General features: G+C 38.6%; 1 protein-coding gene across 1 annotated transcript; it reads left to right on the forward strand.

The window, feature by feature from the left end:
* Window positions 1-10,785: 10,785 nt before the first annotated feature.
* On the forward strand, window positions 10,786-11,988 carry LOC146313875 (uncharacterized). The gene has a single exon (XM_084738193.1). It carries the CDS (start codon window positions 10,786-10,788, stop codon window positions 11,986-11,988), a length of 1,203 nt encoding a protein of 400 aa, XP_084594319.1.
* The last annotated feature ends 14,815 nt before the right edge of the window (window positions 11,989-26,803 follow it).

Raw genomic sequence — 26,803 nt, forward strand, 5'->3', positions numbered from 1 at the left:
CTAAAAATCTCCACTGTTTATGACAAACAGCCTGCCACTCCTTTATTAATTTTACATCAAAGCACAAACAGATGAGATAAAACAGCAGCTGGTCTGTTAAAAGCAGATATCCAGCCCTGCTTCTGACCATGTCATGTTCTGCTCATTCAAACAAAAGAAACTAGAATGCTTCGTACTTGTATCCCTGCCAACCAGTCAAGTTGCAGTTTACATCGATTTCTGTCCAGACTCATATTATGTAGTGAAAACTTTGACTGAATTTCATAAAATGAAATCAGATGGCATACAGATGTAAACATTATGATGTCATAATAAAGTTAACCTTTGACCTTTTGGATACAAAATGTCATCACTTCATAATTTTATCTTATTTGACATTTGTGTCAAATTTTGTCATAATTAGCAAATGAACTGAGTTATTGCCAAAAATGTGAGTGATCTTTTCCAAAATTTTAATCAATTCATTCTTGAGTCCACGTGGACGTTTGTGCCAAGTTGGAAGAAATCCCTACCACACTTTCCTGAGTAACCATGTTCACAAAACATAGAGACAGACATGAGATCACAGTGATTTTAGACTACCAAAATCTAATCAGTTCATCCTTCAGTCCAAGTGGATATTTGTTATCTTGCGACGCAGCTGGATTCATGAGATCACACAAGAATCCATATCGCCAGGCTCCAAGCTATCCATTTGTCTCCACACCAGAAGTTCTGTTACTGGCAGCTACAGGTGTGGTTTTAGGTGCACTGCCAGTGAAAACTGTCCATGGAAACTTGTCTTGAACAGACAATGGCGGCTCCTGAAGAGGTTAGCGTAGATACTGTGATAGCATCAGTTATATCAGAATTGGAGCGTATTTCTTCACTGAAAGTAGAGCAAAGAACAGATCTGAAGGCTTTTCTCGATGGAAGAGATGTTTTTGTTTTTCTTTCGGCCAGCTTTGGTTCGGTAAGTTGATCTGATTGAGGACTTTACCTCGCTGTAGATGTAACAGATGGTTCATCCAATCACCTGCCAAGTATTTTCTTGAAAGTGCATGTCCTTTTCCAAACATTTCTACGGACGGCTTCCCAGATGTTCTGTATAACAAATCATCTGGCGTGTCAGGTTAGGACCTTTGTGCCAGATGCAATGAAAGTTACAGCATACGTGAGTTGACTGACCGTGACTGTCAAGTTCTTCTTTCAGTCTGTGCAGTCAGTGCAATTCCCCACTTGAAAGGGTGAAGATCCCAACTCAGAGTTTTCTACTGGATTTCACTCGAATGATGAAACAGTTTTTCTTTTTTTCTTCCTTTTATTTGAAGACAGTTAAGTTCATTTAGTTCATTCAGTAGTTAGTAGTAGTAGTTCAGTAGTTAGTTCAGTTAGTTCATCAGTTAGATTAGTTCAGTTCAGGTGAAAAACCTTTAACAGAAAAAGAAAACATAGAAAAAAGACAAATGTTAAATACTGCATGTAAACATTTAAGTGCATGCAATGCAACCAAGTGCCACAGATAAATAAACAAATAAACACCTTTAAATATTTTTTCTCCATACAAGTGATTAAATTATATCAAATGCAAATAAAGAACAAATGATTGACATTACATCAGGTCTTTAACACTTCATGTGCTTTAGCAGTTGTAATTAAATATTTTAAATCAAAGTTTTATTTCTCAAGTTTCTATTAAACAAATTAAATCATCTCATGTTTTAAATCATGCAGCCAGTGTTCTAAATTATGCAAACAACCATGAAATGTTTTAAATACAAAAAAATATTTTTTTAACTATGAAATGTATTAAACACCCATGAGTTGAAAAATGTTCAATTACAAACAATGTATCAATTTCCAATTAAAGCAACCCTTTAAATGCATTCAATAACATCCATTCTTTCACAAGTAGCATCATGTCAAACATTTTACACAGCAGGTAAATTAGCCTCATGCTCCCAAAGGGTTAACGTGCTGCCGAGCGACCGACCCTGTGGCTAAGCTAGCAGCAGCAAACAACAATCGCTGTGATAGATTCCGGCACGGTCTAGGCTTTTAGCCCTGCAAGCTTACCGGCTGCCTCTCTGGTGTTGTTGGCGTCTTCAGTTGCACAGGATTTGAGTAGGTTTTAACAGATCTGCGTCAGATGTAATGAAATTCCCCTGAGTCATTCCTGACATATCAAGTACATAAGTTCACAGTGACCCGGTGCTATGCAGACCAAAATCTAATCAATTCATCTTTGAGTCCAAGTGGGCGTTTGTGCCAAGTTTGGAGAAATTCCCTCAGTGAGTTGAAATATTGTGGTCACAAGAATGTGCAGACATGAAGTCACATTGACCTCTGACTGTCACCTTCTAATCAGTTCATTTTTGAGTTGAGGTGGACGTTTGTGCCAAGTTGGAAGAAATCCCCACCACACTTTCCTGAGTAACGAAATGGAGACAGACATGAGATCGCAGTGATCTTAGACTACCACATTCTAATCAGTTCATCTTAAAGTCAAGGTGGACTTTGGCGGCGATTTTGAAGAAATTCCCTCAAGGCGTTCTTGAGATATTGTGTTCACAATGGATGGATGTATGGACGTACAAGAACATAATGCCTCTGGCCACAGCTGTCACCAGCATGGAGGCATATGAAAGAAGAGGACATACAAGTTGAAGGGCAAGCTCTTTATATGCGAAGTCACAAAGAGCCATGGCAGATTAGAAAATCCGAGTGCTTTCTTGGCCAGCTTCACCAATGGTCATGGCAGTCCTCGAACACACATTTGATAGACTTGGACATCTGGACCAATGTCAAAGAGTACTTGGCAAGGCAGATACTTTATTGTCCAGAGGTGAAAAGGGACATTTCTGGCTGTTGTTCAGGCATTTAATTTCTAGGAGAAACACAAGCATCTGTTGTCAAGTTCATTTTTCAAATTGGTAGAAGCTCATTAGCACTTTATAGAGAGCCGGAGCAGTCAAAGCTCCACGGGGATGCAGGGATGTTCTGTCAAGCTTTGAGATTTCGGCCAAGATTTGTTACAGTAATGTTAATGATTACTTTGATGCTAATCAGAAAGAAGAGAGAGACACTCTGACTTTGAAGTGGAAGGTGGGGAAGAAATAGAATTATTTCACACCATTTTCTCCACTTTATGCATAATCTGGGCTTCTGACAAAACAAAGCTCAGCTATCGTCTGTCTCTTTCTCTGCACTAATCGACTTTTATCTGCGGGACTTTTGCCTTTGATCTCAGACGGTTAGCAGCAGACTTCTCCTCGACGTGAGCCTCTGACAAAATGGGTGAAGCATATGGTAACACAGTGGGATTCTGGGTAATTTAGCCCCCTTCACAACGATCGCTCCGCATGAGAGTGAAGCCTTGACAGAAGAGGTGAGGAAACTGGGCTCAGCTCAGAATAGTGCTACGAGCATGGTTTTCATTGATGAACACTGGCCAGCTGAGTCCTACACCACTGTGGACATCTGCAAACACATCAAGGAAGTCTCTCATTACCCTCTGCTATTAACAGTATTTAATTTTTTTTTTTTTTTCCACACAAATACCACTTTACAAAAAAACACCCTTCTTAAAAAGGTTAATAAATTGTAACTAACAATATAATCAGTAGTTCACCCAGCCTTGAGATAAAACTTTAAAAAACTGTGAAAATTTATTCTTGAAGGATTTATATATATGAAATCTATGTAATTTATTAAATGTTTTGATTACTTTAATTTTTTTTATTTCTAAATTTGCTCTGTGCCAGAGAACACCCTTGTTCCAGACAAGAATTCACAACTTAAAACAATTTAAAAATGTGTTAAAAGCCTTCAAAATCTAAAACTAACAATACCTACTAATGACATTGGGACAAAAATGTGCTTTTATAATCATCTTTGTTTTTTTTTAAGATACAAATTTTTATGAAAATGTTGGTTCTTTAAAGTTGTGTCCTAGATTTCTGCAAGAAACAGGTGGTGACAACAAACAGGAAAAAAAAAAGAGAATGTGAGAAATATGGGAGAATTGTGACCCTGGGAGGAATCAGAGAAAGGGCAGGAGTCTCCTGGAAAAATAGGGAGGATTGGAAAATGTGCTTATGTGCTTTGTTTATTCTTGATGGATGCTGCACCAAGCTGCACAGAGCAGATCCAGCCAGGCAGGAAGTCAGAACAGCAGAGAGAATCTGGTCAGTTTTCCAAAATGAAATATTCTGTGCAGACTCTTGATTGCAAAATGCCAAAAATTAGGCAGGCAAAACACTTCTCTTCTAAAATGCTGGAAAATGCAGCCCAAACAGAGAGTACATTTTAGGTAGGGTTGTTCCAACACAGCTTAAAATGCTGATGCCAATTTGGTGTAAAGGATTTAACCTGAAGAACTGAAGTGAGCTGAAGTGAACTGCTGGGCTGATGTGGACTTAGAGAGTCACTCAAAGTGTGTTCATAACTGATCGTTAGGGAAGGGGGAGGCAGTGTCATTTGTGTGTTGATTTGTGGAGCTTAGATAGTGTTGGGGGTCCATGGCTCCGACACATCACCGAGCCAAGTTTCAGGTCTGCCCAGAAAACCGTCTTAAGACTCAATTTGTGCATAAATGAATGTTCCTCTCCATTTTTAGTTCCATTTTCACATCACCTGATATCTTGACTACAGCTGCAACAATTAATCAATTATTACATTAAACAGCCACTATTTTCACAATCAATTGATCAGTTTGAATAATTTCTTAAGAAAAAAGTCAAAATTCTGTGATTTCAGCTTCTTAAATGAATTTTTTCTGTTGGTTTTTTTTTTCACTCCTCTCTAACAGAAAACTGAATATCTTTGAGTTGTGGGCAACACAAAACATTTGAGGACATCATCTTGGACATTGATCAATATTTTCTGACATTTTATGGTCCAAACATCTACTCGATTAGTTGAAAAAATATTGCCAGATTGATATTTTTCACCATTTTCAACAAATAATAAACATATTTATGTTTAACACTATAAATGACAAATAAATGCATTTAAGCTGAGTTAACAGGACATCTCTTTTCTCTCATCAGGAAAACGATATAGAACCTTTTAGATTCTTGTAGTATAAGAATATAATTAATATATTACTAAATTTCTTCCATGCTCTTTTATTTATATGGTGACCCAAATTAAATCTCCTGTGATCCACCTGTGGGTCCCAACCCAATGTTTGGGAATGACTGTTCTAACATATGTAATGTTATTTTCCTTAAATCCACTGGTATCTGATCGGAACTTGTTTTTTTTCTGATACACACAGTTCAGGTATCAGAATTGGGAAGGGGAAAAATTATATCAGAATGTCTCTAATTTTGGGACTCCTGAAATGGAGTACAAGGAAAAATAGAAAATCATAAATCAAACATTGTATTTTTCCACACGTTCAAATTGTAGTTCAACTACAAAGATGGATTCCACGTCATAAAGCATAAAGACTCGTTCAGACTCTTCATTAGTGTTCAAACAGTGATAACAACAAAAACACTACTCAAAGACAAGATTATGACCTCCTAGGTGACAGTGATTATCTAAATATTGACCTGTTGAGGCTCAGTGGCCTGTGGATGGAGCAGGTGGCCACAGTCACACACTGAGGTAACAGCTTGACTCTGTTGTCAGGACCGAGTGTCACCAGGTCTGGACAAATGACATTTCTCTGCTCGACCCCAATGTCATCAGCCCCATTTAACAAGAGTGTCATCCCGAGACATTTTCACCGAGATGAATCCTATGTTGAAAATGATGGATAAAACTTTAATGACACGAAGCATTAAATGGGCTAATATAATTCCAATTAAAATGCAAAGATTTTGATCTTTAATTGAGGACGTGAGTGAAAGGAACGGATGCTCTAAATGTTTAAATAGACAGGGATTGTGTGAGGGGGAGGAATCGTGAAAAAAAATAAAATGAGACTTTAGGCTTATTACTTCTGTATCTACATTCATCAATCACAGCATGAATCTTTAAAGCTCTGCTTAAATTACAAAGCATGGCTGTGGAATGAAAATAGTGCAGAGGGAGCATGTGCAGAAGTGGAAAGTAACTACATTTACTCAACTTTTAGGCCTGCATACAATTTTAGTTTATTTTGGAGGGAAATACTGTACTTTTTGGTGCACCACATTTATCACTTTACAGTTACAAGTTAATTTGCAGATTAATAATTCTACTTCATTTGATTTTGATCATGTATAAATGACACTATCCAATAGGGTGAGCACTTTATGCAGGACTGCATAGCATTTTTATCCCTTTTCCCTGATAGGCTCTAGTTTTTAAAAGTCTAACCACTTTCCTAGAATCTGGCTTTTATCCAATGGCTGTGAAGAAAGCAGGGAAGACTGTCATCACAGGGCTGCGTATGATGTCAATCAAGCTGCTGAACGTGGGTCAAGAGCAGGTTAACTTGTCACCGTCTTTGCTGCGCTACACCCGATAGGGAAAATTGCGAGTCACTACAAAGTCACAAGCCATGAAGATTTAGGTGGAGTATGATTGAAACTTCCACAAAGAAAAGGAGATGCAGCTGCAACAGAGACGGGGAAGCTACTTACAGTAGAACCAGGTGAAGCTGATGCAAGGCGATTCTCAGAGTTTTCTGCAAAATTTTCACACAGAGGGGAATACAGCGTGAAGTGACACAGTACATGCACATCTCAAAGGAAACATGGAGCTCAGAAAAACATGATCTGATCTGTGGATGCATTCTACTGAAACCCAAAGATAACTGCCAGACTGATATGGTAACTGAAGGCAGCTGAACAAACTAGCATTTTACCAGCACTCACAATAATACAAGTTTATGCTGGCTGTATTTATGTAGTATGGAAGATGGGGAAGCTGCATTTAAATAATTAATTTGTTAAGTACTTCACATACCAAAGGCCTAAACTGTAACCTGCATAAGGGTTTTTTACAGTGTGTATTCTTAGCCCAGGGGATAACGGAGCCTCTTTTCACACACACATTGTTAATATAGGGTGAAGCTAAGCCCAGAGCTATATGATTCACACTGCCCTTCTTCCAGCTCTGAGTTAAATCCTCTGCACCCCCACACAGGTGTTTTCTGGTAACCTGGCTGATTATCTTCACACTGGCTGCTTTTAGCCCTGGGTTTAGTCAATTTTCAGGGGACCTAGGGCTAACTGCTTTCAAAGCCTGGGGCTGACTGTAGTGTGAAAAGCCCTAAGGTCAATCAACCTTTTTCATGGCAACAATATTAGGTCACACACATAGAGTGCAGTAATAAGACATAACAAGCCATAATTTGTATCAAATTAGACAAAAACTAGGAATAAAATATTCTTAGACAGTAAAAAGCATATTGTTACCCAAGAGCTAACAAGTGACAAAACTAGAAATAATATATTTTAGTGGTCACTAATTAGCCTCTAATACAGTCTAATAAGGGTCCAACAATGAAAAATAATGCATTTCAGTCTACAGTACACTTCTATTTTAATGTCACTAGATATGAAATAGGAGAATAAACACAGGTGTTACCAATGATAATACTTAATAGCAGACAATTGCACAAGTCCCTCCAATCCAATTTTTTGTCATGGGCAAGTCAAGTCAAGTCAAGTCACAAGGTTATGTCGAGTCAAGTCAAGTCAAGTCACAAGGTTATGTCGAGTCAAGTCGAGTCAAGTCACAAGGTTGTCAAGTCAAGTCGAGTCAAGTCACAAGGTTGTCGAGTCAAGTCAAGTCAAGTCACAGATTATGTCAAGTCAAGTCTCTCACTATTGTTCCTCATCCAAAAAAGAGCATGCAGTCTAGTCTGCATGGATTAAAGCATAAAGCTGTTAATTTGATCTATTCTTACATTACATGTTTGATCATTTAGACCAAGGTAGATGGGGAAAGGCTACATTCCTGGGCCCAGGTTGGAGGGTGCAGGGGGTGTCAGGACCATAGATAAAGAAACTATATACTTCTATTTCTATATCTATGGGTGGGACCTCATTAAATTATGGAGTAATTATTTATAATATTTCAAAACAGGCCTATTTGTGGAAAAAAATCTAATATTTGAGTTATCATAATAGCTTTCCCCCCCCCCTAGTTGTCCTTAATATAGTGAAGAACCCCCCCCCCCCCCCAAAAAAAAAAAAAAAACAGACACAAATGGTTTGGCCATCAAACTTTGACGTTGACTTTTTTTTGTTCAGTCTGCTCTATGTGAAGAAAATAGAGACTTTAGAGATTTATTAAATATATTTTAAAATGGTGATGACCATAAAGCTGAGACCTTTACAGTCTATGGCTGAGACGAGCAAAGTCAACGTAGCGCAGGGTAAAAAAAACTAACAAAACAAAAACAAACAGCGAAGCTATATGTTTACCAGCCTTGTAACGTAACACTGTCCAGCTCTAATGTTAACATCCATAGGTATAAAAGCCACGACACGTCATGTTTTTGACAGGAACAGCTGACTGACTGTCAGAGAGGAGGCAGAGAGAGGAGGTTTGTCGTTTCTCAAGTCGAGGGGAGTCATCAATCTTCATCAACCCTCCAAGTCCGAGTCGAGTTGCAAGTCGTCAAATTTGCGACTCGAGTCGACTCGAGTCCGAGTCCCTATGACTCGAGTCCAATTGTCTGCAATTTATTTATCTCTGAAATGATACAAATTATATTCTGTGTTTTGCCAGATGAGAATAAAAATGATTTTCTTTTATGCAACTCACACCACCATTTACTTACTTTACTGTATTCTGCAATATATTATAAGACAAATAACTTTCCTGTCTAACTTACTGCAATAGTGGACACATAAAGCTGATGATATGATTTTATTGAATCTCTAAAACCACACAGAGTTACCTGGAGCTGTTTTATATGATTGAACTCTGTACCATAAAGCTGCATGGTAACGATCCTGAAATCTGGCATCTCTGATCAGATGGACCAGAGATCAACCGGGAAGTAAAAATGGAACAATTAAACTATCAGGAGAATATTTTCCACAGCACTTAATGTGGACTGTGGTGGTTCTACCCTTTTTTCTTTACATTTAATAAATAATTTGAAAAGTCTGCTCACTAAAATTGAAATACTAGATGGATGGAATGAAGCCGATCGGGCCACACATAACATCGACCAAGTCATCCATCACAGAGAAAATACTAAGCTTTTTTATACTTTAAACTCACTGAACTCCTCCCATCTGGCATGTAGGAAGCCCCCAAAAACAATCTGAAACATGTTTGCAAATACTGTTTGGTTCACTTCAACAACTGAGAAGGATCAACTGTTTCTCTTTCATCTTTCCTCTTCGCCTCTCGGCTCTGAAGGCTGAACTGAGTGGCACTTTCGTCCTACGTTACTTTTTTTTTTTATTTCAAGCTGTTTTTTCTTGACTAATTAAACTGAATTTTAATTTCTGCTTGTGAGCTCATTATTTATATACTTTTTGATGCTTAGAGCGCCACAAGCCGAGAGCCATAGAGATTATATTATCTCTACGGCAGATACCTCCAAAACTCTGCAACTCACACCAAAACTATTTAGATGGATGAATAGCACTAAAGGCCTGAGTAAAAGGTGGCGTCCCCACCCAGGTCATCACCATAAGTCATCGCATCAGTGATCTAGGACATTGGCTATCGTATGAAAACTTCTCCTTGAAGTACCATATAGTTTGCACACGTGCTGAGTTTGACAAAGTGATTAAAGCAATTCCCATATCAGTCAAACTGTTAGTTCAAAACATAGATAGGCAGTCATGTGTGAATCTTTTAACTGAGTGAAATTCAAATAAATTGATATGGAATGCTTGAATAATGTACTGTTCCCAATTAATCTCACAGAAACTCTGTCACCCAACTGTTTTCAGACTGAGACATTTGAAAATGGAGAACCAAATATATCACTTACCCTATCAGCCCTAAAACCAAAGAAATCCATTTTTAAAACTCTCAACAATATGTATTCATCCAATGAAATGCTAAGAAAGAGATTTAACATTGATCACAATAATTGTTTCTTTTGTTATACTGAAATTGAAACCACAGGTTGTCCACAGGTCAATGTCTATACTGTATGACATTCTGGGAGGACTTGCAGGACTTGCTACCATCCAAAATCCCACTACATGTTCCTCTCACAAGAGAAACTATTGTGTTTGGTATTGATCTCAAGGACACTAAAGGTCACTTGATATTAAACAGCCTTACACTACTGGCATTTTTTTTATCTACACATCTAAATGGAGGAAAATTAAACCCCACTTCTCAGTTACTTAAAGGGACTTTATGGCCAATCATCTGAGTGCCTTAAAATCAATGGAAGGAAAATAATCCAAGTCTCTCCTCAAAACTTATGAAGAACTGAAAGTTTTTTATGACCCCTAGATCGACTTAATGCATTTTTCCTTTTCACAATTTTGTTTTTCTGTTTTTTTAGTTTATTTTTTTACTATTTATTGCTCTGCATTATAATATCAATGTTAAATTACTTTTCTATACCATGCCTTGTATGTTATTCCTCTATAATGTTTTTCTATGCCTTGTTGTAATTGTTTTGTTACAAATAAAGTTTTAAAAAATTCAGTCAGCCATCGTTGAAAAAAACACAAAAAAAAAATGGTATCCCATAGCAACAACAAGATCAAAGGACAGTGTTCTGATGATGTCATCAAGTCACTTCTGGAATGTTGTCCTATAAAAGGCTTCTCAGAATCAAACCTGCATCAGACACGATTTTCACTGTCGAGTATTCAGACGCGAATTTCATCGTCACAAGTTAGGAAAGAGGTTTTACAAGTTCAATCACGAGTTACAATGGAAACGACACAAAGTCAGAGAAAGCAGAGGAGGCAGAGGAGAAACAACGCTGAGATCCATCAGCAGACTCATGAAGTCAAGGATTTCGCCACCAGACGCCTTGATTTCTACCTCCATTCCCTGGAGGAGGAAATAAGGTGCGAGCTTAAGGACAGCGAGGCAAGGCTGACCAGGGGTCGATCTGAGCAGAGGCTCCACTTGGACATCCACGTGGACTCGCTGACCGCTCTCATCGATCAGCTCCAGGACAAGCAAGAGGACAACAAGAGCAAAGAGCAGATGCAAAGTGAAATATGTAGACTGCAAGCCCTGCTAGACGCGGCTCCAGCCAAACATAACCGCTCTGAACAGGAAGATACTGAGACTCTGAAATTACGTTTCAGGAAAATCTGCTTCATGCTGCGGACAGCTCAGAGCGACCTTGAGCAGAAGACATCCTACACCGAAGAACTTGAAGTCAAGTTGGAGGCTATGACCAAAAAGAACGAGGACCTTCAAAGTGAAGTCGAGGCCATTAAGTTACAGGTCCGTGTTGAGAAACAGCTGCGTGCCGTGGCTGAAACCAACATGGAGACGACAACTCATGGCCTTAAGTTGCAGCTTTTTGAAAAGGACACCGCGGAGTTTGAAGCTCGCACAAAGGCTGAACAGCTGGAGGCCGAACTTGTGTTTGAGCGGGATCAAGCTCATAAGCTGCAAGCAAAGCTGAACAAAATGGAGGAGAGTCTCGCTAAACAGAAGGAGGATGCAAAAAAGACACTGGAACGAGTCAAGGCTTCCCATCAAGCCCAACTGGAGGAACAAAAAGCAGAGACCAGGAAGATTTCTTCTGCCCTGAAAAAGGCAGAGGATCTGCTGGAGACTCAGCGTCGCAGCTGGCAGCAGAAGGTGGAAGAAACAGAAAAATCAAAGACTTTCTTTGGGGCTCAACTTGAAGAGCAGAAACAAGAAAACAAAACTCTTGCAGATGCTCTGCAGAAGGTTGAGCAGCAGCTGGAAACTCATCATAACGAGTGGCAGAAGGAAAAATCATCCCTCCTTCAGGCCACAGAAGACCTCAGGAAGACTCTCCAGGAAAAGGAGCAGGAGTGGAAGAAGAAAGAGTTCTCCCTGAACTCCCAGCTGACAGCTCTAGAGAGTCAGCTAGCCAAGAAGAAAAAGAAGAAGAAGTGGTACCGTGTACTCATGTGTGGCGTCTGAAGATCATCTACAGCCCACACACAGACTTCCAGCTCAGGGACAGGGACTTACACAAACACAGGTATTTGTGAGTATTAATCAGTTTTAACCCCCAAACAGCACTTTGAAAACGGCTGTTTGAGGGTCAAGACTTTACGTTCGTGCAGCACGGTGGTCAGCACTGCCCCCCTCACAGCAGAAAGATCCTGAATCTTAAACCCACTTGGATCAGGGTCTTTCTGCATGGAGTTCAGATGTTTTCCCCGTGATTACGTGGGTTTCCTCCAGGAGCTCTGGTTTCCCCACGCTAAAAACAAAAAGAAAGAAAATTGCACATACTCACATATATACTCCCAGCCGTCCGTGAAGAGGGGGATCTCTCTTTGAATTGCCTTTCCCGAGGTTTCTTCCCCTGTGTCTTAAGAACTCTTCGTGGGGAGTTTTTCCTTGTCTTCTTGGAGAGCTTGGGCTGGGCGCCTCTTCCTGAGCTGGATCTGCAAGACACATTTAAACACCATCAGCCACATGAATGAACATCACTTTTGTACATCAAAAAAATAAAAAAAAATAAAATAAAATAATGTCATGTTTCTTGGTCATTTGTTTTTTACAATTTAAAGTTGCACTGTGTGTCACATTTGATATTAAATGGTTTGTTTGATGAATAAATCAGGGACAAACAGTGATCGGTCAGTTTTGTTGACTAGATCTCAAAGATGCTCATCAGCACATGGTCAGTTACAGTTCTGAACAGTTCTGTACACACATACATGCTAAAAGATCTGCCATAACACCCGAAAAAGGTTGCTTGATTGCAGAAAACAATGGTTTGAACAATGGTGGTTTGGTTGTGACATTTCCTAAATTTACACCCTGATTTAAAAAAAATACTACATGTACTTTAAAATGATGGGACCTTACACTGCTTTGGTAGTGACATGAGAATGTGGGACTTTTTTTCACATACAGCCTCATGATTTTAAATAAAATATATGTTGTTGAAATAAGAGTTTATGGTTTGGGAAAGCTGCCTCCCAACTGAAACTACACTACAAATCAGCAAATAAGTCATTCCCAGTAACTCACGGAAGATTTTATTTGGGTCATCAAATACATTAAAGACCATTGAAGAATTAATGCAAATTTAAGATTTATATCTGTAGTAAACCTTTTAAAAAGATCAATGTGTACATATTGTTTTTTTGATGACAGGAAAAAATGAGAGCCTGTTAATTCTGCTTAAATTCACTTATTTTGTCCGGTTTATATATTAGGCTAAAAGGTCCTATATTGTTACACAGCCTAAATGCATTTATTTCTGATTTAAAGAACTTAAATACTTAATATGTTCTCGAGAACACAGGTCAACATAATATAAGACGATCTGGAAATGACAGTAAAACTGGTCACGGCCATTCATTTATGCACATATTAACTTTTACCAAAATGTGTTGATAAGGCCTATTGTGGATTGTTTCTTGATGGTTTATCTTTTTTAAAAAGTGGATCCTAAGGAACAAAGTTTGGGAAACACTGCTATGTAAGGGATCCTGCAGGGTTCTGCATCATACTGTCATGATTTATTTCACAATAACCACCTGCTCACTGTACATTATCCTGCTTGATAAATGGTTATTCACAAAAAAAATTTTTTAAAAATTGACACAAAATATTCATTTCAAAGTGATTTTGGTAATTTAACAGTGACTCTATTTTTCCTGCAGAGTCTATGATTAGAACTGTATCCATAGCAACAGTCTGTTTTTCATAACAACGGTCTGTTAGTCTTAGCAACGGTCTGCTATACAGAAATAACACATACATTGTGTCCATGTAGTCCACATGTGTCTAGACATGAAACGGTACAAACATTTCATATTGGAATGAAAGAATTAAAATTCTTTATTTCAAACATGTAAAAAAAAATGAAAGAAAAAGAAATAAAACAATAGAAATAAATAAAAACAAACAAACAAATAGAGTTCAATAAACCTATACAGCAAACTCAACAGGCAAATATGGTTCTGCATAGAACCCCAAGTTTGGGTTCTGGGTGGGACCATTACTCCCAAGAAGGGGTCCCCCTATTAGACCCTCTAGTTGGGGCTCTGGGTGAAACCTTTCATGGATGGTTCTCGGTATAACCCTTTATGTCGGGTTATTTGAAGAACTCTCCGATAGGTTTCCAAGTAGAACCTTTATAAAAGGTTTCACCAGGAGGCAAAAAGAGTTCTCCTATGAGGCCAAGCTGAAGAACCATTTATGGTTCTTGTTAGCACTTTTATTTCTAAGACCTGCTCTTGTTACATTTAAACAATACTGCACTTAATGCATTAACCCAGCGGTCACCCTGAGTGATGAGTGTGACCCCTAGGGTGTCTTCAGTTACTGCGGGAAGCCTCCAAATTTTTGTTTGATCTTTTTTTTTCAAAAATATATTACTTGAAATTATGTTTGAAAATACAAATCATCGTTTTTATGAATGCATACAAATGTTATATCTAAGGCTAAAGAGAGATTTTACAAACACAGATACTGTTGTAACATGCAGCTTACTTTCACATACAGTCAGTCTTGGATCACCTTTAACATTACAATAGGTGTGTCACATTTGAGTCTGCCACATGTCTGAAGAAGCAGTGACCACTCTATATTTCAGGGAAGAAATATAGAGTATAACAAAAGTATAAGTTATAACAATGCTGACATTTATTTTGCTAAAATTCAACTTGAATCATTTTTGTAATCAGTTGCATCCCAAATTATTGTTAATAATTGATAATAATTGTCAGTTTGGGGGAAGCTGAAATTTTTTCGGCTTCCAAAGAGGGGAATGGCAAAAAAGTTTGGGAACAACTCACTGGTCTAAGCAGGACTAAATGGAGCAGTAGATAATTTGAATTCAAACTGAGAGCATCTCTTTTCTATTTGTCCCCCAAATAACGATGATGATTTTGTACTGCAGAAATGTTGACTTCTTTTCCAACATTTACTCTTAGCTGTCTATCTCAACATTTATCCAGTACTAGCTAGCTAGTTCAACAATTATCCTTTTTTATCTGTTTTAAACATTTATCAAAGTAGTTACTTATTGCTTTTCGCATTTTCAGCCATTTATGCATTACTAACTAGCTAACTTTTGCATCATTCTAATAGGTTACTTTTCACTTCTGTATCAACCATTTAAACTGTTCGGCTACTTCTATCGATTTCGACATTTATCTATAACTTTTAGCAAACAATGTCAGCTAGTAACCATTACATGTAGCTCGCTATATCACCATTTAAGCCTTCCCATTACTTTTTAGCTATCTTTTCCAACATTTATCCAATTGTATTTGAATAATTATGTCCATTTTAGACATGTTACAACTGTCCCTGACATGTGGAGTGACTGCATTTAAGTCTTTTTTTTTCTTTCAAATCAATATGTACAACCTGCACATATTTCATAAAACCACTTTAATACACAGTTTCAGCAGTTGACACATTTAAGTTTATAATATAGAAAAGCCAAAATAAATGTTTTGTGGTTTACTGGTAAAACTGCCACAAGTATTACAACTGTCCCTAGTCTCCCCTAATAAAATTTAAAAAACATTACATCAACAATATTAAAAGCTGCTATTGCTGCTACAGTTCATCAGTAATAATAATACAATAATATCATACTGTGCATAGACCTATATAACCATATAACATTCAGAAAGGCTCATTTTGCAGAATGATGAAGCCAAAGCTAATAATATGGAGTTAGTACAGCTGTTCTTCTGCCATGACAGTTATAACAGATGTCCAGCAGTCTTTATTTGAACCTTTTGATCATACCAGGTCCTGCCCTGTCCTGTAGTCATGGTTTTACATGAACAAAATGCAATGCATAATTAAGCCAATTCTGCACCTCTACTAACTGGAGATAATTAGATATAGAGCCATGTATGTCAGGTCAGAGCCACTGCAGCTTTGCAAATGAATTCCAGGCTTCTGCTTTAGGAGCCTGCTTCGTTTTCCACGCTCATCTAACAGCAGCCGCAGCGAGGCATTTATCGCCACCACCAATCGATGCATGATGAAGATGTGATGGTCCAGGCCTAGAAAGAAGGAGCTCAGGACTCCAGGTAAGGGTCATTCATCTCTGAGAAGATGCCTCCTGACCGGCCCCTCTCCCTGGGCCATTACAGTTTGAGGGATCAATGTGAGCGGCCGGGGAGGAGTCCATCCATCATGTCACCCACACAGCAGCACACTTCAACCCCAACGGAGCTGGCTTCCTGAACCTCACCTAACCCCATGCCACAAATATAATTACACTCTGTTTCAGCCTCCTTACACTAAACTGACCCTGAGGACACGCTCATCTCCCAGCCAGTGGGGCTCCAAGCATCTTTGCAGGTTCTCTCCAGAAGGACAAATGAAGGAGAGCTGGAGATTTGAAATGTTCTGCATACAACTGGCTCTAGGCCGTCTTCAACTATTAAAAAGCTCTTTCAGATCAGTGGCTTTGTTGTCTGATGATCTCCCACAGCTCTGTCACATGAATCAAGTTCCCATTCATTGATCAAATGTGCTCACTTGATCTCATTGAACACTCTTAATCATGTAAAAGTGAAAATTGAATTATTATTATTATTATTATTATTATTATTATTATTATTATTAATAATAATAATAATAATAATAATAATAATAATAACTTTATTTATATAGCACCTTCAAGTTTACACAAAGTTTATAAAGTGCTTTGACAAAGTAAAAGAGCACAAGAGCAGGATACCAAGGAAGCAAAATAACAACAGAGGGCCAAACAGGAATAAACTAAGACTGAAGTAAAACAAGACACAAGCAAAGACACTAAAACACAGAAAAACAATAAAACACAATAAAAGAAATAAGAACAGTAAAACTAGAAAAACATGACACTAAGAAATTAAGTTAAAATGAAGAGGGCAGAGATTACAGAGACATAACATGATGTTGTCAAGTCAATATAAATAATAAAGGAATGGAGTAAGACAACACCATGTAATGTCAGTATAAATGAGTGCAAATAACAGATTTTTAATAATTAAATACATTAAAAAAGAGACAACGACATCACATAAAAGCAAGTCTATAAAAACGGGTTTTAAGAAGTGATTTAATAAATGTCACTTAATCTGCAAGCCTGATCGAGGGGCCCTGATGGAGAAAGCATGGTCACCTTTAGATTTAAGCCTCGACTTTGGAACAACTAGGAGACCTCTGTCCGAGGATCTAAGGCTGCGTACTGGCTCGTAGGGAGTTAACATTTCAGCTATGTAGCTAGGGGCCAGACCCAGGCAGGCTTTAAAAGTGATCAGTAAAATCTTTAAATCAATTCTAAAACGTACGGGAAGCCAGTGGAGGGAAGCCAGGATTCAGGTGATGTGATGTCATCTGTTAAAGCCAGTAAGAAACCTAGCTGCTGTGTTCTGGACCAGTTGGAGGCGGGAGTGGTTGACTGTTTCCAGGTCAGAGTGTGGGAGCAGTGGTTTGATTCTTGAAATGGTACATAGATGGAGAAAACAGGACAACTTTATTGATGTGTGTTTGGAAACTGAGATCTGAATGAAAAATTACTCCGAGATTTCTGGCAGTGGAAGTAAGATTTGTGGACAGGGGACCGAGGCTATTTGTGATGGGAATGATGGAATTTGGTGGACTGAACAGTATTACTTCTGATTAAGAGTTGTTAAGTTGAAGAAAGTTCTGGGCCATCCAACAGTATATGTCATTGAGGCAGTCTGTCACAGCAGCTAAGCTTCTTGGGTCATCCGGTCTCAGGGGCAGGTATATCTGAAATTGTCACAATATTCTTTTGCACACAGTTGAACTGTCAGGGTTTAGGCCAGTTTGGTCAATCTTACATTCCTACTACTGTGTGGAGTTTACCTTCTGAGTCAGCTGGATTTTCGAGATCGCATGAGACTCCATCTTGCCAGGCTTCAAGTTATCTATTTGTGTCTGCACTAAAAGTGGTGCAGCCAATCAGTGTCCTACGAAGGACTACTGGCAGCTATGGGCGGCTCTTCTCCCAACCGGCTTCGGCAACAGTTTGATCTGACTGGTTGAAGTTAGCCCGTGTTAGACATGATAGACAGATGGTTTATCCAGTCACCTGCAAAGTGCCTGCCCTTTTCCAAACAGTTTCTAGGGACAACTTCCCAAATGTCTCTATGAAACAAACCATCTGGCATGTCAGGTTAACTTGGAGTGCCAGAAACTTCAAGCTTCAAACCATAAACCAGTTAACCATTTACTTTTAGCAATTTATTTCAACCATTCACCCAATAAGATACTTTTCACTTTCTATATCAACCGTTTATCTATTACTTACTTGACTTGGAATCAGATGACTCCAGACACAATGATGACTTTGGACTCAACTTGATAGAAAAGGACTTGCAACTTGACTTGGACTGTAACACCAAAGACTTGTGTCTTCACTTGTTCTTCAGCCTTTTGACTTTAAAATACTTGATAGTACGGTGGCCGACAAGTGCAAACGCGCTGCATATACAGACAGGTGCTGCAAATACAGAAACGCGCTGCACATAAGAAAACAGATGCAAAAGGAAAACACTGCAAATACAGAAACGCGCTGCATAAACAGAAACGTGCTGCAAATACAGAAACGCGCTGCATATAGGAAAACAGATGCAAAAGGAAAACACTGCAAATACAGAAACGCGCTGCATATAGGAAAACAGATGCAAAAGGAAAACACTGCAAATACAGAAACGCGCTGCATAAACAGAAACGTGCTGCAAATACAGAAACGCGCTGCATATAAGAAAACAGATGCAAAAGGAAAACACTGCAAATACAGAAACGCGCTGCATAAACAGAAACGTGCTGCAAATACAGAAACGCGCTGCATATAGGAAAACAGATGCAAAACGAAATCGCTGCAAATACAGAAACGCGCTGCATAAACAGAAATGTGCTGCAAATACAGAAACGCGCTGCATATAGGAAAACAGATGCAAAACGAAATCGCTGCAAATACAGAAACGCGCTGCATAAACAGAAACGTGCTGCAAATACAGAAACGCGCTGCATATAGGAAAACAGATGCAAAACGAAATCGCTGCAAATACAGAAACGCGCTGCATATAAGAAAACAGATGCAAAACGAAATCGCTGCAAATACAGAAACGCGCTGCAAATGAGAAAACAAATGCAAAAAGAAAACGCCGCATATACAGAAACGCACTGCAAATGAGAAAACAAATGCAAAACGAAAACGCCGCATATACAGTCACACAACGGAAGTGCTCCAGGCCTCTAGGGGCAGTGCTGAGCTTTCCCCCGAGAGACAGACAACGGACGAATCAACCTGCGGAGGAGAGGAATAGGCCTACGTGAGAAGTAGAAAGTTATTGGTGAGAGGAAAATTGGAGGCGGGAGAGGCAAAAAATCAGAAAATGTAAATCCGACAAACAAACAAAAATGTAAAAATGTAAATCAGCTGCACTTTCATAATACAGTAAAAGATGAGGGCCACATGTGGAAAAAAGAAAGAAAGAAAGAAAAAGAAAAAAAAAAACCTACTTTTTCATGTAGCCTCTCCCACCTCCAATTTTCCTCTCACCAATAACTTTCTACTTCTCACATAGGCCTATTCCTTTTTTTTTTTTTAGTTTAAAAAACAGTTACGGGATGTTTATTCTTCATAATTACGTTTCCCCTTTCGGGATTTTTATTTTATTTTATTTTATTATTTTTTTAAACAAACTTTATTGTCATGTTGAAGACATACAAAGAAACATGACATTATATAAGCAACATGACAACACTCATACATAAAACAACAGTAAAGTACAGGGAGTGCATAATACATAACAGACAGTGAGGATTTTATCTAGCAATATGTGCCATAATATTTTCACGTAGGCCTATTCCTCTCCTCCGCAGGTTGATTCGTCCGTTGTCTGTCTCTCGGGGGAAAGCTCAGCACTGCCCCTAGAGGCCTGGAGCACTTCCGTTGTGTGACTGTATATGCGGCGTTTTCGTTTTGCATTTGTTTTCTCATTTGCAGCACGTTTCTGTATATGCGGCGTTTTCTTTTTGCATTTGTTTTCTCATTTGCAGCGCGTTTCTGTATTTGCAGCGTTTTCGTTTTGCATCTGTTTTCCTATATGCAGCGCGTTTCTGTATTTGCAGCACGTTTCTGTTTATGCAGCGCGTTTCTGTATTTGCAGCGTTTTCCTTTTGCATCTGTTTTCTTATATGCAGCGCGTTTCTGTATTTGCAACGCCTGTCTGTATATGCAGCGCGTTTGCACTTGTCGGCCACCGTATGATAGCCTACTTTAACGTTATTCATTCTCAGCAAGTCAAGACTTAATTCCCCAGATCCACTTTGTATAAAGCAATTTGACAGCACCCAATCAAGTTGCAGGAGAGAACCATGAAGAACTATCATTACGTTATTGAGCTCAAGCTGAAACAAAGGATCCCAAAGATAATTTCATTCTCATACAAACATATGAGGTGAAAAAAATACACTGCAGTATGCAGATACAACAACTTCCAACTTCATTGATCAATTGAACAAAGAACAGCAAGTCAAAGCTAAGATTAACATTGTTAGAAAGCTAATGTTTAGCTAATGTTAGCTCAGCAGCTAAATTGTAAATCAGTGAGGCTTGAAACTCCTTGTTACATTATGACTTGTCAGTCTTGACATGGGACTTCTTGTCTCCCATCTTGTCAGTAATCAACTTTTTGCTTTCTATCAACCGTTTACCTAATACTTTTAGCAATCTTTTGCTGCATTCAAGTAGAACTTGTGAACTCGGAATTACGACACAGTAGTTGTGAATAGAAGATTGTGAACTGAACACAATGAACGCACCATTTTTCATCATTCAGCCTGCTTTTCACTCTATATCATCCATTTAGCTATAATTTTTTAAACGTTTATGTATTACTTTTACCTCTCTATATGTTAATTTTAGCTATCTATCTATTCATGCTAACTATTTCACCTAATAATCCATTAAGTTTAGCTAGCTATTTCAACTATTATCCATTACTTTTGGCTTTGTATTTTGACAACATTCATTGTTTTTAGCGAGTTATATCAACATTTTCCCATTAACTTACTAGCTAACTTTTCATCATTCAGTTTTTTCCAGTAGATTACTTTTTACTTTTTATATGAACCACTTACTACCTCTTATTCTACTTTTTCAACCATTTATGCATTACTTTTACCTCTCTAAATAAACATTTATCAGTCACATTTAGCTATTTCAACTATTAACTATGTGAACCATTTATTAATTACACATACAGTATCTGTCTATTTCAACCATTTATCCATTATTTTTTCACACACTCACAATTTCAACATATAGTGTCCAGGTATTAGCTGACTGTAGCTATATTTTTTTAATCAAACTATAATTTCCATTTTGCCAAATTTGTTGAGTGACTCTGCAGTCTGACCACATACTCTCTGGCACCTGCAAAGTACCCCCTGGAGTACAAGTGATTGGGAATAACTGCTTTAAATTGATATAAACAAAACAATTCTAATGATCCACCAGCTTTGTCGCCTCTGATTGATTGTTCCCAAGGCGGTTATGAGAGAGTCAGCAGCAGGCTGTTCACGGCCATTTTCAACTCAATCAAACACTAGATCAGTACATGCACAGCAGATTAGGTATTGACCTGCACATTTGTTGAGTACACTCTCAGCAGGATGGGGTAAGGACTGTGACACATGATGATGATAGATTTCCACTGTATGTCAACACCACCTGTGATTTCTAACAGAATGGAAGATATGACAAGAGAACACAAGATACATACAGACACATGTCCTTCCTGTCTGTAAGTAGGCTGTCTGTCACATCACTCAAAGTGCATTAGAGCGATATAACACAGCATCAGAGGGGGATTATTAGCCTACATTACTTGACACTTATCTATTCCGTTTAATCTTTGACAGTGAGCATGAAGAAATAGCCTGTCTCTGACTTGCTGATAAAGAAAGATTGTTTCTCATACTGTTGACATACAATCATGTGTGAATAAAAAACAACAACAATAAATGTGTGTGTTCTGAGTTTGTCACACCAGAGAGACCAGACACTTTAACCAAGTTTATAAAATTAGGTCTCAAAATCACGACACATGCTCTGAAACACCTGGGATGTGTCCACTCTGCTGTCTCAGTGTCAAACACCACTACAACCTGAAAACCACCTGAAACATGGATGTCTAGCAGCTTTAATGGACATGTCCAGAAATGTTTGAGCCACCAGAGCCAGAGGACAGTGATAGGATGGTATTTTTTTTTCTTCTGTGTCAGTTTGTTAGAACTGAGGTGAGCTGAAGTGAATTGCTGGGCTGATTTGGACTCAGAGAGTCACTGAAGTTATGTTTGTAACTGACTGTCAGGTAGGGTGAGAGGAGGGGGAGGTGGTTGTTCGTGTGTCATTATATAGCATTGGGGGACCATGGCTTTGACTATGTTTCAGGTCCTCCAGAAAAATCTTGAACACAGAAATCGTGAAATCGGGAACAACTGACTGGTCTAAGCAGGACTAAATGGAGCAGCAGATAATGTGAGTTCAAACTGAGAGCATCTTGTTTTTAATAGCAAACAAAAAACTATTTGTCCCCCAAATAACCCCAGAACTCCATGACAGGGACTCTCACATCTGTCACAGTTTTATTGTCTCTCACAGCTTTTATGATATAAAGGCGTCGTACTGCTGGCCCACAACAGGTAAATCACACAGCTTTTGAATTAAACAGTGTATTCAACACTGCTCCGAACACGCTCGACGTTCTCCATATATTCTTGAATTTAGTCACAGTCAATCATACGCAGACGCCTGCAGACGTGAGGAAGAGGAGGAGAGTTTGGACATGTCTCTGCGAATAGGGGAATTAACTCTGTGCTCATAAATATGTTGGCTGCAAAAGGAATTACCCATCCCATTCTAGGCACCCCATCTTTTCAAAATCCCCTTTTCTCTATGCAAACAAGAGCAATTCATTTGAATAATTCTCACTAAACCTGTCTCATCCACTTGTTTTCCCTTTGAGAGGCAATCACCCGTTGTCTGCTTGTAATTTATGACCGCGGGCGAATCTGCCGTGGTTTTACAGGGTTGCATTAGAACGCATTCTTGTTATTGTGAAGCATTATGGTAAATGGGGAAAAATACACTTTTTAATGGAAAAAGACAGGTGCTTTCCAAGGTGGATCCTCGGCCTTCTGTGTTTCTGAGACTCTAAAAGGAAGATGGATTATTTTTGCACTGCTACTTATTCATTATCCAAATTATGCAAATAATTTATCACTGTGAAATCTTTTTAAAAAGCTTTTTGAACATTCCAGCAGAGCCTCACCGCTGAATTGAGATGCATCAAGACTTGTGCTTGTTGGACTGTGGCTCTGAACAACTTGATTATCAGTCAGTGAGCTTACAGTGCTGCGTGTGGTTAGCCTTGTGACATAATAAGGCCGATAGCTGCAATCACTTTCAACATGTTTGAGGGAAATTATTATTGAGCGCTTGCAAGCATCTCCAGTCACAGAGCGGATAAGTGCAGCTCAAATGTAGTGGAACGTTTTCATGCAGCTTTGTTTGGGTATTTTTCTTCAGCAGGTGGGTCCTTGAAAGCTTTCCAGAAATCATTGTGTTGGTCAGATAGAGAATTATTAAGATCTTAAAGCTGGAGTACTCAATTTATTTTTGCCACCATTGGGCAAAAGTTCCATATATGAAGTTTTATAATTCAGGAAGAAAGACCACCTCAGATGGATTAATTTCTGTACAACAAGTACTTAAACACACCTAATCCGTTTCCTGATTCTTTGTCTCTGTTTTCACATCAGGGCTCTGAACACCAGAAGACTGCAGGAGACTGTACCCCAACCCAGAGTCTGAACCCTGACTGTTCCCATCCATCCACCCAGTACCTCAAACCCTACATCCCCTCCCCCATATCGTCCCCTCCCGTACATCCCTCATCCTACACTCCTCCTCCCTCTCCCTCCATCCCACATCCCTTTACTCTCATCTCTCCATCCCTCAAACCTTAACCCCTTCCCTCCCTCCCTCCCTCCCTCCCTCCATCCTGCATCCCCCCACCAGACCCCTACCTCATCATCCAAGCTCTCCTCCATCCTTAATTAACAAAAAAATGTTCAAATGCATATCTTTGTAGGCGTGGTCTTTGTTGGTGAATAACCTTTAAACATGCGCTATTAACAGCTTTACAGCAGCGAAAAAGTTGCTACCTTCCTCCCCATTCTGTTCTCCTTCACCTGTGGCTTGTGGCGTGGATCCTGGCGAGGGAATGTGTTTTTCTTTCATTTCTGTTTTCATTTTTCTACTCCACGCAATACCCCACAATATTTACCTTTGTTTTATTCTGCTGTCTTGATTAGCATTGAATATTTGGCAACCTATGTTGCTGATTGTCAGTAAAAAGAAGAAAAAAAAAACCTTTAAAGTGTAATATAATTCAAGCGTTCTGAGAGAAAACGTGACTAGCTTGTCCTCTTGGCTCTGTTTTCAGGCTTTAGAAAATCCAACCAATAACGGGAGACTGGCCAATCACAGGTCAGCAGGGATGGAATTAACTAATTACAAATACTCAAGTTACTGTAATTAAGTTGAGTTTTTTGTTTCAAATAAAAAATGCCTAAAATGCCTATTTTCACTGCAACTTTTATAAGAACTTTTTTACAATTAAATTCCTGGAATAAGTGAAAATGACAACCAAAAATATTTGCCTTTTTTGTATAATTCAAAAATCTGCTCGTTTCAGGGAGAATAAGACCACATTCTGTTCTGAGTGTGCTAACTAGCCTCTTACTGGAAACAGAATACACTTAATTTGCACTTTTTGGAGCTCAGACTCAGTCAAAAACAAAATTCTACAATATAAAAGTGCACAGAGCATTGATGTCAATAGCAATGCCAATGTGGACAGCCTCTATGATTGGTGGAAATCACAGGAAGTTAAAATGATTGATCAAATTTGCAGAAAATTTGCTAACTTCCTGGAGTTTGTTTTTTTTTGGGGGGGGGGGGCATTTTGCCTTTGTTGCTGCAGCAGCAATGTTAAATGTTGTGTTTTGTAATTGTAATTTATGTAAAACAGTGTGTTTTGGGATGCAAGACAAATTTCTGAATAACATTCTGTTAAGTGAGATCCAGTGGTGGGCAGATCACTGAAAATCTTTATTCAAGTAAAAGTACAACTGATTCCTTGAAAAAACAACTCAAGTAAAATTGAAAATGACCATTTGAGAACCTTACTCAAATAAGCATTATGTAACCATTCCACCTGCAAAAATGAGTCCAGCAGTCCAAACAGTGAGTTGGAGCCATGGAGTGTATATTACATAGGTTGAGATCCTGTTTAATATACTGTGTATACAGTCTATGGTTGAAGTGACTTATTTCCCCCTGCTCCTTCCTCCCCAGACTCTGGGACTCCCAGCAGCACAAGACAAGTACAACATCGTAAATTTGCAATAACAAGCGAGGACGAGTCCTCTACTGTAAGTTGACCAGCTGTTTATAACTGTCAGTTCTCCGTGAATGTAAAGTTCAGCCTGTTGTCCTGAAAACTCCACTGCTCTGAAATAACACACTCTGTATGATGAGTTCAGTGACTGCCTGGCTCACTGCTGCCAAACTCCATTAACATTTTACTTAGTTTAACAAATATAAACATCTACACCTTCTACAAGATTATTAATGATTTCTTATGACTCATAATCAGACACTTATTCATTCTGTGAACATTCAGCATTAATTTGAACTCTAACTAATGTGAAACAGCAAACAAAAACAGGTTAATCTGGTCTAAAATAGAAATTTCAAAGGACACTGCAGCTGGAGTGGAGCCAGTATTTCAACTTAACATGTTTCCTTAATCTCTGATGATACATCATGGTCATTTTATGATTTAACGTAAATTTGTTACAGATTTCTCCTTCAAATAAAATTTTAAAAACTACCTGATTAATTACTTGCACAAACCACAAGTTTACTTTCCATTATAATAAAATTTTAATACTTTATAGTGTGTTTTATAAAAATAACATTGAGAGCAGACTAGCTATAACAAAGGTACAAATGGCAAATGGAGCAAATTAAAAAATAGAACTGTCTCAAAAAACAGGGTTGATCAGACCTGTGCAGGATGTTTGTCATGTGTCCTGCCTCACAGGCTGCTTTTATGGATTGTTTTGTACGCCTGTGCATGATTATAGACATTTTTCCCCCGTGGCAGCCATTTTGACATGAAACAACAGTGTTAGCAGGTGCTACCCATGATACTAATCAAGGTCTCATTCCATTTAGTGTAGACAACATGCACAATAGCAGCACTCTGACTCTGTTTGACCTGAATGGAACAAAACCTTCATAACATCACCTGTGTGCTTTACTGTTCCATGTCTAAATATCTGCTGTGAAAAAAGCTCTACTGTGTGGATTTGGTGTCAGATCCATAATTCTCAACAACCACTTGTATGTTGGTTAATGCAGCACATCTCCTGCCTGTGTTCAGTCAGCAGCTTTAACATTTGTGCTGCACATTAAAGCTGAGTGTCTATCAGCATGCAGAGCCCATCCTGATCACACACCTTTGCGAAGCAGGTTTCTGTTTTATATCAGCAACAAAAACAAGTTTCCAGAACAGAATGAACACAATGACGAATTAGTTATGTGCAAATAGGACTAAATTTCTCACTAAGTAGTAAGTTAAACGTTTGCTGAAAACATTCAGGCTGCTTATGCTCTCTAGCTTTTCATTCTTCACACAGTGTTTTT

Source organism: Lutjanus erythropterus, chromosome 15 (assembly GCF_056507025.1).
Source record: "Lutjanus erythropterus isolate fLutEry1 chromosome 15, fLutEry1.hap2, whole genome shotgun sequence".
Lineage (NCBI taxonomy): Eukaryota > Metazoa > Chordata > Actinopteri > Lutjaniformes > Lutjanidae > Lutjanus > Lutjanus erythropterus.

Coding starts and splice junctions, on each gene's coding strand:
- LOC146313875 (XM_084738193.1), top strand. CDS start 10,786: ATGGAAACGACACAAAGTCAGAGAAAGCAGAGGAGGCAGAGGAGAAAC.